General features: G+C 53.8%; 1 protein-coding gene across 2 annotated transcripts in view; it reads left to right on the plus strand.

The window, feature by feature from the left end:
* The window catches only part of SPINT1 (serine peptidase inhibitor, Kunitz type 1), a 62,790-nt gene that overhangs the window by 20,146 nt on the left and 27,378 nt on the right, over positions 1-15,266 (plus strand). For both annotated transcript variants that reach the window (XM_075330951.1, XM_075330952.1), the window contains exon 2: positions 14,550-14,704. In XM_075330951.1, the coding sequence (XP_075187066.1) occupies positions 14,550-14,704 (155 nt within the window). The remainder of the gene's footprint in view (positions 1-14,549; positions 14,705-15,266) is intronic.

Below are 15,266 nucleotides of genomic sequence, written 5' to 3' on the forward strand. Positions count from 1 at the left end.
GCTTAGATGTTGTTCTTCACCTCCGTGGGTAGGGGGATTGGTTGTCCTGGGGTCCGGTGAGGGAGGGATGGCAGGCGGGCTACGGGGCCTGGTGAGGTGCAGGGTCGCGGGGGCAGCGCTGTGCCAATGAATAATACAAAGTCTCCGGTAAAACAAACGGCTGGATGGATGGTCCCACAGGCGGCTGCGGTGTTTCTCCTCCCGGTAGGTTGATGGTGACTGCCTTTCCCTGCACCTATGTTGTGTTTACAGTTCCAATGACTTCCCACCGGTAACTTGCTCCCCACCTTGGATGGATGCTCAGGGAGCCCCTTTTGCCCGCAGGCTCTGGCCCTGGGAACTGTAGCCTTGGCGGTGACTGTGTTTCCCTTTTACGGTTTGAGCTGTTGCCTTCAATCGGGTCTTGACTGCTGGGAAACCCCGGAGGTTCCCTTCGCTAACGGATTTGACCGGTTTTACGGCGACTCCTAGCCTGGTCGGGGTCCGTAAGCCCTGCCGAATCGTGCCTGCTTCTTTGCTCCCCGATCAGGTACCGTCGGGCCACCGCCCGTCCCCGTTCCTTACGGTTCGCTTCAATCAGCCTCTCCTGCAGACGGTCACCACTGTCTGCCAACCTTGCTGTATGTGCCCGGGCCACGCACCCGGACACGGTCAGTCTCCTCTACTACCACTTCACTCTCCAATACTAATCTGATCTGTTTTCCCGCCTCCAGGACTGAACTCCTCGGTGGGCGGGTCCAACCACCTGGCCCACCCCCTGGTGTGGACATCAGCCCCTGGAGGGAGGCAACAAGGATTTTTGTTTGACCTAGATGTGCCTAACCGGGGTGTAGGGAGTGTTGTTGCAGTACCGGTGACGTCCTGGCTTGTCCAGGGCGCCACATGTACGTGTCGGGAGAGCCCGTTTTTTGCCCGCAGGCGCTGGCCCTTGGCGGTGGCTCTTATCCGGACGGGTTGGGCTGTTGCCTTCTAACTGGACTTGGTTGGGAATGAACCCCTGAGGTCCAGACCGCAATCAGAGAATTTGACCTTTTCGGCGGCTCCTAGCCTGGTCGGGGTCTGATGGCCCTGCCTTGGTGCTTGGCTTCAATCTGCTCCCCGGTTCGGTACCGGCGGGCCACCGCCCGACCCCGGTCCTACGGTTCTGCTGACTTCCACCACCTCCTGCAGACGGCCACCACCGTCTGCCGACCTTGCTGATTACGTGCCTGGGCTCCAACCCAGACACACACAGTTCTCACTCCTCACACTTCCACTACCCAACTCAACTAACTTTTTTCCCGCCTCCAGGCCTGTGAACTCCTCGGTGGGCGGGGTCAACCGCCTGTCTCCGCCCCACCTGGTGTGGACATCAAGCCTGTAGGGTGGCAACAAGGATTTTGTTTGTTTGACTGCTGTCACCTAACCAGGCAAAAACCCTTGTTGCCTCCCTCCAGGGTCTGATGCCCACACCGGGTGGGGCGGAGCCAGGCGGTTGGCCCCACCCACCGAGGAGTTCACAGGCCTGGAGGCGGGAAAAGAGACAGTTTCAGTTTGGAGGTGAAAGTGAGAGGACAGAACCTGTTAGTGTCTGGGTCGGAGCCCAGGCACTGTCAGCAAGGTTGGCAGACGGTGGTGGCCGTCTGCAGGAGTTAGTGGATCTCTGTGGAACCGTAGGACCGGGGTCGGGCATTGGCCCGCCGGTACCGAACCGGGGAGCCGAATGAAGCTAAGCACAAAGGCAGGGCCATCGGACCCAGACTAGGCTTGGAGCCGCCAACAACGGTCAAATCCGAGAGTGACCGGAACTCCAGGGGTTTCCCAACAACAAAGACCCGACAGAAGGCAACAGTCCACGCCGTGAGGATATGTGGTGCCCCTGAGGCTTCCGTCGCCACAGACATTGCACCCCAGTCAGAGGTGTGATGTCCCATCCTGGGTAAGGAAAGGGGTACATGCCAGTTCACAGGTAAAACTGCACTACACCCATTGCTAGGCACACACTGGGACCAGGGACAGTGGCAGCAACCCTCCCATGCTGCATGCTGGGAGGGGTCGTAAGACCCATCCCTGCTCCCATAGGGTGGTAGCTTAGCAACCGGGGGTGGGAGGAGCCAGCCGAGTGTAGAGCAGAGAGGAAGGTCAGAGTTTGTTTACCTCAGAGTGAGAGAGTGAGGAGCCAGCATGTAGCTGTGAAAGAGAAAGGAGCTCTGTGAGTTCAGAGTGTCCGCAACAGAGAAAGAAAGCAACAGAGAAGGAGAGGAACAGAGAGTAGAAGAAGAGCTCTAGTCACGCAGGAGCTATAGAAAGAAGAAAGTGACGCTTCCTGGTGAAGACCCTGGGACTCGGAGGGTCCAGGTGACACCAAGCAGGGAACAAAGGGATTCCAGGGCCACAGATAGCTGCAGAGCTGGTGGCCAGTGACGTCAGCTGAGAAAGGACACAATTAGAGGGGTGCACTGGCATTTACCCCCAGATCTACCCGGGATCGGCGGAGGTCCCTGACGGTGGTCCCAGCAGTCCAAAGGCTCCTGCAGGCCTTGACAAGAACTGTGAGTAAAGACCTTGAAACTGCACCCCTGGTGTTGCCTCAGTTATTTCTCTGCATAGACACTTCCAAGCACCAACAGTGTCCCCGGGGCACCGCTCCACCTGTGGGGAGCAGTACCACCATTGCTGCCATTCCATCACCCCGGAGGCCTCATACAGCAGCAGCGGCGGCTTAATAGCCGCATACCACAGGTGGCGTCACGAACACAAACTTTATTCACCCCAAGTCCCTGAAGCCATATTTAATTGACACCCACCAGGGCCACGGAGTCGAGCCCCGCCACCACTGACGACCCCCGGACTAGTCCGGCCCGGCACCGGGTGTCCCATAGCCCTGGGGTGGACGAGTCAGATACACAGCCACCGCCATAGGCTAGAGATCTAAGGGCCAGCGCCTGCGGGCAAAATGGGCTCCTTCGGTACCTATACGCCGGGGAGCGGACTACCGGTGGGCAACCACAGGAGTCAGAACATTCTAACAAGGTGCAGGGAAAGACAGCCGCCATCACAGTCCGGGGAGAGCACAACAACACTGCAGCCGGGTGCGGGACCCGTCCATCCAGCCGTTTAGTTTACCAGAGACTCTGTGCATCTGTGTCTGAGTGAGTACCACAGTGCCATCCGGCACCGCGTCGCGCTGCCCCTGCAACCCTGCACCCCAGCCATCCAGCCTCCCCGTTCCACAACCGGGCCCCGGGATCACCAACCCCTACCCACGGAGGGGACAACATCCTAGCTGCTCCCTGTCATTGCTCCCGGGATCCCCGTCACTGTGGCGCCCCTGACCTGGTCAGGCACCACTGAGTACTGCACCCATGCTGGGGACAGTACAATACAGGTAATCCAGAAGGCTGACCGGGGTGTGGAACACAGGCGCATAGTGATCAGGTCTCACACATGTACCCATGAGAGGACCCCTGGGGATCCCAGGAGGGGGAAAAGTCTTCACCTTCACTGGAATAGTGGAGGGGGCCAAAAGCCTCCATCTCCTCTCAAGGGGTGTGGTAAGAGAGTCTGGTTGCTAGGTGGCGTAGGCAGGCACAAAAGGGAAAGGAGGAGTAAACAGTCGAGAGTCTGTAGCAGAGTGTGGAGGAGTGAGGAGCAGGAAAGTGGAGCTCAGACAGGAGCAGCAGTGAAGGTCCCAGATGTGAGCCGGCTCAGAGCAGAGTCCAGGGAGCTCCGAGGAGAGCTGACCCCTTCCCCTGGGCTGCTGTAGTCTGACAGCGTCCGCGCAGTGGCTACCGACGGGGGAGAACGGTCAATTAGGAGTGCTACCCGAAACCCATCTCAGCTAGAGAGAAGAGCACGGAGTGGGAAGTAAGGAGACTGCTAGGGAGAACCAGGCCCAAACGGGCGGCAGATCCCGAAGCGGAGATAGATCCAGCTTTCTTTTGCTAAACCTGCCGGTGTGGGGCTCTCAAAGCCCACGCCACAACACCACAAAAGCCGCAGCCACGTAGCCACAGTTAGGGCCCATAGGTCACAGGAGGCAAGCAGCTGGAGTGGCCTGGCCCAGGCGACAAGCACACGGCAAACGAAAGGGAGAGAGGCTTCAGCATCTTCCCTGGGTGACCCCCATAGGGACTCAAAGTCGGGGTTACCCCAAACCACCAAGGGCTAAGGAAGGCGAGTTAGTAGTCACCCTCACAAGTCAGCCTGAAGGATACCTGGTTCCCGCCTGGTTCATCCCAGCTACGCCCGGGTTACTCACCCTGCCACCTGAAGTGAGTAAAAACCCTGAAAGACATCCTGCCTGTGTTGAGTCATTCTGCGCCTTGTGGTTCTACGCACCTACTCAGGGCCCTGGGGCTTGCCTCACTCTCAGGAGGCTATTCCAACTAACTGCACTCACCATCAGCCCCAGGCGTCCCTCAACCTGCAGTGGCGGTCCCTACTGGCCGCAATACTGAGAGTGGCGTCACGACAAGAAGAAGATCTCCTACCTGTGACCAGATCCAGCTGAGTGGAGTCCCTGAAGGTAATGCACCGACACAACACCTGTGGGGCTTCACATCTGGCGTCACGAACAGGATAAGGACTAGACCTGTTCAGACAGGTGACCATGTGCCTAGGCGGTCCGCTTGAAAAATTGGAAGCGCCGCCATATTGCCACCATGAAAAGCGCGCTGAAAAACAACAGCAGCCCGCGCTGGGAGAAGTTACCGCCCACGAAGAGGTGTGGCTACCCAGAGATCCCCTGCAGAGTTCTGACCTCGCTTGTGAAGAGAGCGGAGGCGTCCAGAGACGTCGGGACAGAAAGGGAGCCAGAAGCCTGCTGCTGGGAGAGGAGCTGCTGAAAGAGGCAGAGCGGAAACTGAACAGCTTGCTACTAGAGGCAACGACGAGTCCACTGCTGGGAAATCGTACAGAAGAGGGCGCAGAAGAAATGGCGTCTGACCGCAGAAACCCAGAACCGGGCTCCGCTGCCTGGTGGTATCGGGAGCTGGCCCAGTTCTGCGACCGACTGGAGACCCGGGTCGTGGAGCAGATCAGAGAAGAACGCATGGAACTTCTGGAGATGGCTGCCGCGGTTCAGGCCTATGAGGGGAGAGCCGCGCGCCGAGTGCCAGACCGAGTGGCAACGACTCAGACCCCGATGCTGCCACCGATGGGTGAGTCCAGTATTACCCCTGCCGGCCCGGATGCCCCGACCCCTGCTGCCACGCCCGCGGTCCCTGAAGAGGCGCCCGGCGACGCTGAGCCAGGCCGCAGCCACGCCAGGTGCAGCCCGCCAAGCCCAGGCCGCCGCAGCGATGCCCTGCTCGGCCCACCAAGACCCGGTCCCTGCAGCGATGCCCTGCCCGGCCCGCAAAGAACCGGCTGCCACCGCGACCCTCATCCACGCCGCAGGTGTGACGCTGACCCAGGCCGCCGCCTTGCTAGGCCCGGCCCGCCGAGACCCCACCGCAGCAGCAACGCTCGTCCGCGCCGCAAGTGAGGTGCTGAACCAGGCCGCAGCCCCGTCAGGTGCGGCCCACCAAGCCCAGATCGCTGCAGCGACGCCCAGCCCAGCCTGCACAGATCCCATCGCAGCTGCGACGCCGATCCAGGCCGCCGCCATACAGGGCGCGGCCCGCCAAGACCAGGCCGCCGCCATACAGGGCGCGGCCCGCCAAGACCAGGCCGCCGCCATACAGGGCGCGGCCCGCCAAGACCAGGCCGCCGCCATACAGGGCGCGGCCCGCCAAGACCAGGCCGCCGCCATGCCGAGCGCGGCCCGCCAAGACCAGGCCGCCGCCATACAGGGCGCGGCCCGCCAAGAGATTGCATCACCATTTTCCCCGGCCTGCAAGGCCAGAGCAGACACCGCTCCCCAGTCCAAAGAGGTCCCTGCTGGAAAGCCCACGCTGGGGGAGGACCCCGCATACTGGCAGCTGAAGGCTGACATGGAGGCCAAGTTTCCACAATGGTTGGTGGACCGGTACATGCTCCCTCCGTATACCCCCAAGAGGATTCCAGCAACCCCTGCAGCAACCACGCCAAAGAGTCCCCCGCCTGGGCCTGCTGAAGAAAGCCCATCCCCAGCACTGCCACCAAAGGAGTGCCAAGAAGAACTAAGGGGGAGAGGAGGCCAGGAAGATGAGGAGCTGACTCAGGAGCCATCAGCAGTGGATCCATGCCCCGAGCCGGAGATGCTGCCGTATTCCCGCTGGGATGAGGAAGACCTGACACCTTCTGCTGAGGAAGATCTGCCCCAAAGCCTCACCTGGGAGCTTGTAAGCTGCACTTCGCAGAATCCAGCCCGCAAGACACAGCGCCGCAGTAGAACCCAGTCTTTCCCTGCACCGCCATCCCCAGAGCAGAGAGAAGTCACGGCTAGAGACCTACAAGAAAAACTGTTCCTGAGAAGGTCCAAAGCCCAGGTCAGAGGACCCCTTTGTAGAGGAGTAGTGGAGGACTTCAGCCTAAAGTCAGGATACGGGTTCATTGTTGCACCTGGTATCAAAGAAGGTATCTTCGTCAATAGAAGAGATGTGAGAGCTCATCTGCCCAGAGGACACCCTGGCAGAAACTTAAGAATGGGAGATTCCGTACAGTTTACCCTGCATCAAGGCGAAAGAGGCTGGTACGCGCTAGATGTAGTACCATGTCCCAAAGAAGAAAGGAAAGACAGTAATAAAGAAAGAAAAGACCAAAGACCTAATGATGAGACCACTACAGATGAGGAAAAAGGTCAAGAAACCAACAGGTGCCGCAGCCCTACAGGCCCAAGCCCTGGTGAAGAGGAGTCTGCATAAGTTCAAGTAAAGTACAGCAAGTTTTGACCAGTTGGAAAGTTTGTTTTGCAACGTTTTAAAAGTTCAAGTATGTGCCCACATAAACTGATGTGAGAAATAAACCTTAAGGCTATGAACTGGCTATAGCCACAAACTCTCGCAGTGTAAATAGTTACACCAGAGGGCACCACCACCACCAGAGTCAGCCTGTTTAGGGGCTTGGCTCGTCTGCAACCAGGAGGAGCCCGTCCGTATATAGGGCCTTGGCTCACCTGCGACCAGAGAGCATGCCTGTTTATGGGGCCTGGCTCTCCACCACAAAGAGGGTACCTGGTCAGCACCAACTGTGGAGGCCGCCTCTACATCCTGCCAGAAGAGGCTGAAGGCGCGGATCCACCAGGCCAGGTATACCCTGAAACCACCAGACCATGAAAGCCGCCTCTACATCCTGCCAGAAGTGGCTGAAGGCGCGGCCAACGTGAAAGGGTTTTGGGTGGGTTAACGGACTTGTGGGTGGAGGGTGGTGATGTATGGTACCTGGTGCTTTTAAAAATGTTTTACATGTTTTAATGTTTTATGCATTTTAAAAAAATGTTGTCTTGCAGCCCGAGGACGTGCTGGTGATAACTAAGGGGGAATGTGGCGCCCCTGACCTGGTCAGGCACCACTGAGTACTGCACCCATGCTGGGGACAGTACAATACAGGTAATCCAGAAGGCTGACCGGGGTGTGGAACACAGGCGCATAGTGATCAGGTCTCACACATGTACCCATGAGAGGACCCCTGGGGATCCCAGGAGGGGGAAAAGCCTTCACCTTCACTGGAATAGTGGAGGGGGCCAAAAGCCTCCATCTCCTCTCAAGGGGTGTGGTAAGAGAGTCTGGTTGCTAGGTGGCGTAGGCAGGCACAAAAGGGAAAGGAGGAGTAAACAGTCGAGAGTCTGTAGCAGTGTGGAGGAGTGAGGAGCAGGAAAGTGGAGCTCAGACAGGAGCAGCAGTGAAGGTCCCAGATGTGAGCCGGCTCAGAGCAGAGTCCAGGGAGCTCCGAGGAGAGCTGACCCCTTCCCCTGGGCTGCTGTAGTCTGACAGCGTCCGCGCAGTGGCTACCGACGGGGGAGAACGGTCAACTAGGAGTGCTACCCGAAACCCATCTCAGCTAGAGAGAAGAGCACGGAGTGGGAAGTAAGGAGACTGCTAGGGAGAACCAGGCCCAAACGGGCGGCAGATCCCGAAGCGGAGATAGATCCAGCTTTCTTTTGCTAAACCTGCCGGTGTGGGGCTCTCAAAGCCCACGCCACAACACCACAAAAGCCGCAGCCACGTAGCCACAGTTAGGGCCCATAGGTCACAGGAGGCAAGCAGCTGGAGTGGCCTGGCCCAGGCGACAAGCACACGGCAAACGAAGGAGAGAGAGGCTTCAGCATCTTCCCTGGGTGACCCCCATAGGGACTCAAAGTCGGGGTTACCCCAAACCACCAAGGGCTAAGGAAGGCGAGTTAGTAGTCACCCTCACAAGTCAGCCTGAAGGATACCTGGTTCCCGCCTGGTTCATCCCAGCTACGCCCGGGTTACTCACCCTGCCACCTGAAGTGAGTAAAAACCCTGAAAGACATCCTGCCTGTGTTGAGTCATTCTGCGCCTTGTGGTTCTACGCACCTACTCAGGGCCCTGGGGCTTGCCTCACTCTCAGGAGGCTATTCCAACTAACTGCACTCACCATCAGCCCCAGGCGTCCCTCAACCTGCAGTGGCGGTCCCTACTGGCCGCAATACTGAGAGTGGCGTCACGACAAGAAGAAGATCTCCTACCTGTGACCAGATCCAGCTGAGTGGAGTCCCTGAAGGTAATGCACCGACACAACACCTGTGGGGCTTCACATCACCAGCAGCGGTGGTGCCCATTATCACCACGACCCATGGGTGGTGTCAAGTAGTGATGTCGTTCGCAAACGAGCCGATTCTTTGAGCCGGCTCTTTGAAGTGAACGATATGAGCCGAATCATCAAAGTGAATGAGCCATAAAGAGCCGCTTTTTTTTTTTTTTTTTCACTGCTTCAGGGGGAAGCAGGAGATAAGGAGAAGAGTAAAGTAAACACAAGCTCTGGGCAGGAGCTGACACTTAAAGCTATACACACATAGTGGTTCTTAATTAGTTCAGTGGGTACAATTGAGTACCAGGGAATGATGTGCTAGGGTTAAGTTTTCTGACCTCGGCTGGCACATATGGTAATGTGTAGGAGGAGAGGGGCTCAGCTTGTTTGCTGATAACAATGATCATCTTCTCTAGGTATTAGTCAGGGTTCAGGACCACTACAGTAAAGACCTGACCAGTTGTTGGGTAAGTAAGAGCATTTTAGACCAAACATATGTAAAGAAGTGTATACAGCTTCAATCATTGTATAGAGTTAGTAATAGAAGTCAGCACTTAGGGGTGCTTCACACACAGCGAGCTCGCTGCCGAGATCGCTGCTGAGTCACGTTTTTTGTGACCTCATTAGCGATATCGCTGTGTGTGACACTGAGCAGCGATCTGGCCCCTGCTGCGAGATCGCTGCTCATTACACACAGCCCTGGTTCGTTTTCTTCAAAGGCGCTCTCCCACTGTGACACACAGATCGCTGTGTGTGACAGCGAGAGAGCGACAAATGAAGCGAGCAGGGAGCAGGAGCCGGTGTCTGGCAGCTGCGGTAAGCTGTAACCAAGATAAACATCGGGTAACCAAGGTGGTTACCCGATATTTACCTTAGTTACCAGCCTCCGCAGCTCTCACGCTGCCTGTGCTGCCGGCTCCGGCTCTCTGCACATGTAGCTGCTGTACACATCGGGTTAATTAACCCGATGTGTACTGTAGCTAGGAGAACAAGGAGCCAGCGCTAAGCTAAGCGGTGTGCGCTGGTAACTAATGTAAACATCGGGTAACCATACCCGATGTTTACCTTAGTTACCAGTGTCCGCAGCTTCCAGACGCCGGCTCCGTGCAAGCGCAGCGTCGCTTGCACGTCGCTGCTGGCTGGGGGCTGTTCAGTGGTCGCTGGTGAGATCTGCCTGTTTGACAGCTCACCAGCGACCATGTAGCGATGTAGCAGCGATCCTGACCAGGTCAGATCGCTGGTCGGATCGCTGCTGCATCGCTAAAGTGTGAAGGTACCCTTAAGGCTACTTTACACACTGCGATATCGGTCCCGATATCGCTAGTGTGGGTACCCGCCCCCATCTGTTGCGCGACACGGGCAAATTGCTGCCCGTGTCGCACAACAGCCGTCACACATACTTACCTGTCCGACGACGTTGCTGTGACCGGCGAACCGCCTCCTTTCTAAGGGGGCGTTCCGTGCGGCGTCACAGCGACGTCACTGAACCGCCGCCCAATAGCAGCGGAGGGGCGGAGATGAGCGGGACGTAACATCCCGCCCACCTCCTTCCTTCCGCATAGGAGCCGGGAGGCAGGTAAGGGGAGCTTCCTCGTTCCTGCGGCGTCATACGCAGCGATGTGTGCTGCCGCCGGAACGAGGAACAACTTCGTTACTGCTGCAGTAACGATTTTTGAGAATGGACCCCCGTGTCGCCGATTAGCGATTTTGCACGTTTTTGCAACGATGCAAAATCGCTTATCGGTGTCGCACGCAACGGCATCGCTAATGCGGCCGGATGTGCGTCACCAATTCCGTGACCCCAACGACTCCGCATTAGCGATGTCGCAGCGTGTAAAGCCCGCTTTAGTGTCCAGTGTGTGCACAGAACAGATGACCCCTGACATGTTCATTTAACCCTGTAAGGTTTTCTTTCTGGCATAAAAAAGAGAAAATCATTGATAATAAACCATGTCTCCATTCCTTCAATGTTTAGTGGAAGCTACAGTCTGTGCGCGTGTGTGTGTGTGTGAGTGTCTGTGCATGTGTGCGTGTGTTATTTTTTTTTTGTGACCACAATTGATATTTTTTTACTAGTTTGGTGACTACATACAACATATTCATTAGCCTCTATATGCATGTGTCTGTGGCGTTGTGGTGTCACAATTCTCGCAGTTAAGACTTTTTTTTTTCTATTTCTGTTAACAAATCCTGGTATTTTTAGATGTAAATAGATCTGACATCTGCACACAACCTCTATACATTTGTTTTATGTGCAATACTACCTCAATGACATTTATTGTCACTTAACTGTTAAAAAAGTTGGTATGTAACTAGTGTTGTATTGCCATATTGTGTTCCACTTGCTGGGATTTGTAGTGCTGTGCACCACCAGCAGAAGGTGGACCCATGCTATGTTAGCATTTAAACATTTCTGTTCCAGGTTGTGTTGAAATAAACTGATTTTGCTATTCAGTATCCTATGCTTCCATATTTTGGTGTGCGTACAGTGTGTGTGTACAATGTGTGTATGTATGTATGTCCTTTGTGTTCAGTATGTACAGTATGTGTGTACAATGTGTGTATGTATGTATGTCCTTTGTGTTCAGTATGTACAGTATGTGTGTACAATGTGTGTATGTGTGTCCTTTGTGTTCAGTATGTACAGTGTGTGTGTACAATGTGTGTGTGTATGTGTGTCCTTTGTGTTCAGTATGTACAGTGTGTGTGTACAATGTGTGTATGTATGTGTGTACAATGTGTGTCCTTTGTGTTCAGTATGTACAGTGTGTGTGTGTGTGTACAGTGTGTGTGTGTACAATGTGTGTCCTTTGTGTTCAGTGTGTACAGTGTGTGTGTGTTGCACATATAGTGACAGGCAGTACAGTAATTGCAACTCGCCTTTATTTTCAGGAATTATAATCTTTTGTAGGAGCGACACATATCAGAGCACTGACTAATGTAGAAAGGACATGTACAAAAACACCACATAAAAGAGGAGCGAGGGCCCTGTCCAGAAGAGCTGACAATCTGAGGAAACGGAAACAATAATGCTAAAAACTGTTTTTACTGCTTCACTAGATACATACAAGGGTGTAGAATGAGGTTCCCAATGTACAGGGGAGGTTCTGTATCATCACAAGGTGGAGCAGAGGGGTTTTTTTAAAAAAAGAGCCGTTTTTTGAGCCGAAAGAGCCGATTCTTTTTGGTGAGCCGAGCCGAATGAGCCGGCTCATCAAAAAGAGCCGGACTGCCCATCACTAGTGTCAAGAACTATCTCCCAAAACAAACCACCCCCTTTTCACTCGGGGGCGAGGAGCGCTGCTCGAGTCCCCGGGTCCGGCCCACCGCTTAAGCCACTGAGCAGCAGCCGCAGACCCGAGCATGGCGAGAGCGGCCCCTCCGCCCGCGACCCTTTCGGTGATGTTAGACACATTTAAAAATGGGCAGTGAAATGTTTTACCTCACAGAAACTCAGTCTTGATCCTGTGCTGTCCTCCTGTATGAATACTTTTTTGGTAAATAAATATAGCAGGGAAAGCTCTTTAACAGTCCAATTTATCTTCATTAAACAAGACCACATTGGACTGCAGCTAATTCTGTGCTCCTCCTATCCCCCCTATAGACCTGCATTGATATGGCTGCTCATGGACCTTAGAGCAGTTTACCCATGGTAATGCCAGATTCTGCACTTTGGTCACCTATCCATGTTGTTTGTGGTTAACCCATGGTTGTAACCCCTCTATCATGTATGTGTTATATGGTCTCTGGACACTATACAGCTATAGGGATGAGCCACATTACAGGGTGACAATAGAACCATTGGTCAGCTTTATTCTTTTCTATTGTGACTATTAATAGGGGATGGTAACACTTTGTGGAGGTATATGCACTGTATTTACCAATCTTTGCCTCTTGTTCATATGATACAATGTCCTTGTTTTGTGGTGGTCAGTATTGATGTACTATCTTACTGCACATGGTGGGAGTTGGTAGTACCCTATTGTCAATAAAAGCCCTTTCTAAAATGTACATATAATTGGTTGTGCTTGCCCTCCATGTGCAGTGTCTTTTCTCCTTATTCTATGTCGGCTATGCACAGTATAGCACCCATTGTTGCTTATTAGCGGACTATTGCTGTGCCCCTTATCTCTCTCAGTATCTCATACTTTGCACTGATGAGGGGCAATTGTGACGCCCCTGATCTTATCACAGGGTACTGCACCGCTGTCTCTCATGGTGCAGAACTCACCCTCCATGGTTCTGGGATCCTAACTGTGGCATTGTGTTCCATCATTTACACCAATCCTAGCCACACCTCACACCACACCCTGTCAGGCACACCAGTGGGTGGTCTAGCTGGGATAGGGCCGCCCGCCTAGGGGTCAGTGGGAGGGACATAGTGAGTTGAGTAGTAGCCCTCAGAGTGAGGAGCTGAGAGTTGGAGCTCCCTGGGAGACTTTTGGTTGGGTCACAGATGGTGGTCTGGGACCAGGGGAGTCGCAGGGTATTGGAGAAGGGTGCCCAGTCTTAGTTTGGGAGAACGGTTAGCACCGGAAAGCCCAGTAACCGGACCGGTACCGAGCACAGCGGGGTACAGGACGCTAGATCAGGGAGTAGCTTCACGCAACCTGAGAATTCACCTGTAGAGGATAGTCTCTTTATGAACTTTCCCCAAGAGCTCAGAGATCGAAGGCACCAACACAACGAGGGGGATGGGATTTCAGTGGGCCGCATAAGCTGGAAAGCCCAAGTGTCAGCCATTGAGAGCACAACTCCTCTATTTATTTATTTAATTATAGGAAGCTGGACCCTGACAGCTTCAGGCCGAGGGGTCACTCAGAAACCTCTATCTATATGTGCATGGAGGCAGGCTCCAGTCCACCAAACAATACTACTAGCGGGAACGGACACCCGGACGAGTCCCCCCCCCCCCCCCCCACCCCCCCAGAGAGGCAGCGGCACCCAGAGACTTGGGTTACTTCTGTGTCAATCTGTTTTAATGGTCGCAACAACATCCACATGGCCTGAGTACGCTTCCCTCCCTGCGTCCTGCCTGCCCACACATCCCGCACCACGTTATTCTCCACGTATTCTCTAGAGTCCTGGGGTCTCCCCTACCCATGGAGGGAACGTCATCTGGCTGCCCCGCTCAATCTCCCCCGGGTACTCCGATCGGCAGCAGCGGTACTCCCCTTACCGCGAACTACGAGTGGCGTGACGAACTCTCCTTTTGTAAATATTCCCCCTTTACACTTCGAAGTGGCCGCAAGCCCCCGGGTCTGGAGACACTTGAGCCACAGCGACCCCGGATCCGAGCAGTTCGACTGCTGCAGGGGCGGCATACAATCACCCCAAAACAGTGTCTGGAAATTGAGGTTCTGACCAGTCCTAAATCCTAAGTCATATGAAAAGGCTTGTTAAAAGGCCACTTTTTACTTTTAGGATTGCTACTTCCAATAGGTGGTACTAGATTTCATCTCCTTCCTCCCTAAAGAGACAATTCGAACCTCACAAAGTAACAGCGGTGATTTCCCCCCCCCCCCCCTACGGTCTTGTCTCATTATAATATTTGATTAGTTTAAGAGCTTTTTCCTGCTAAATCTAGAAACAAAGTATTCATATGGGATAGCATGGGATCTCAGCTGAATCTTTCTGTGGTGTAAAACCTTCCCCTGCCTGTTTGAACATGTTTTACCTCACAGAAAGTGACAGCTGCATTCTTATACTTTCTTTGCTTCCTACCCTGCCCTGGAGGTGTCGTACGATCAGAGTCCCTGTACGGCCAAACACTACTATGACAAGGCACATTTATAAGATTATCATCTCGCCACTGAAAGTTTTAGTTTTGTGAGACTGTCTCTACTCTAAAAAAATTATCCAATCAAAAATGACTAATTTCATGGCTAAGTTGTACATTGCAGCTTCTAATCTGTGACCCATCTTTCCTGTAGGAGATGATGAGCCTCCCATTGCCCGCGTCAGCGGAGATGTGAAAGTTCAGCCCAACCAGGAGGTGACCTTGAGCGGGAAGGAAAGCTGGGATAAAGAAGGCATTGTGACCTATGAATGGAGCCTGCTCGCTGGAGACCCTGAAGTTGTCTATCAGGTAAAAGTCCCTAAAACATAATGGAAAGTTACCGAATGCAAACCAATGTAGACCCATCATTACCGCCAAATAACGACATGCGGCCATGTGGAAGTGGTGACGCAGAGCAGTGCGGTATATAGTCTATATACTCCATAGCGGAAGGGATAAGGTGAAGACAGGAAAAATAAAGGAAGATTATATACAACCGCTCTCTTGTGGCCGTCTGTAAAGATCGTCTGTGTCTGACGCAAGCAGAATCTGCATTACACCACAGCTTGTTGCACATGACTTCTGGAAATATTAAGAAGAACTAGTCTGGCCAAATTTATTTTTGTGGTTCTGCTTATATATTAGGGAAAAAACAAGAACAGAAAATCTGGTTCATAGGTGAGAACTTTGTTTTCACCACAAAATCCCTTTTTAAAACTAACAATTTTAATAACAAGCTGTCCATTCCTATTCGCTATAGATCATTTTTCTGCAGTCTCACTATCATCACAGGCAGGAGTCCAATAAGGACTATATACAAGGGGCTGCTGATAAGTCTTTGGCTTTACCCAGGATGAAACATTACATTTCT

This window comes from Anomaloglossus baeobatrachus, chromosome 12 (genome assembly GCF_048569485.1).
Source record: "Anomaloglossus baeobatrachus isolate aAnoBae1 chromosome 12, aAnoBae1.hap1, whole genome shotgun sequence".
Lineage (NCBI taxonomy): Eukaryota > Metazoa > Chordata > Amphibia > Anura > Aromobatidae > Anomaloglossus > Anomaloglossus baeobatrachus.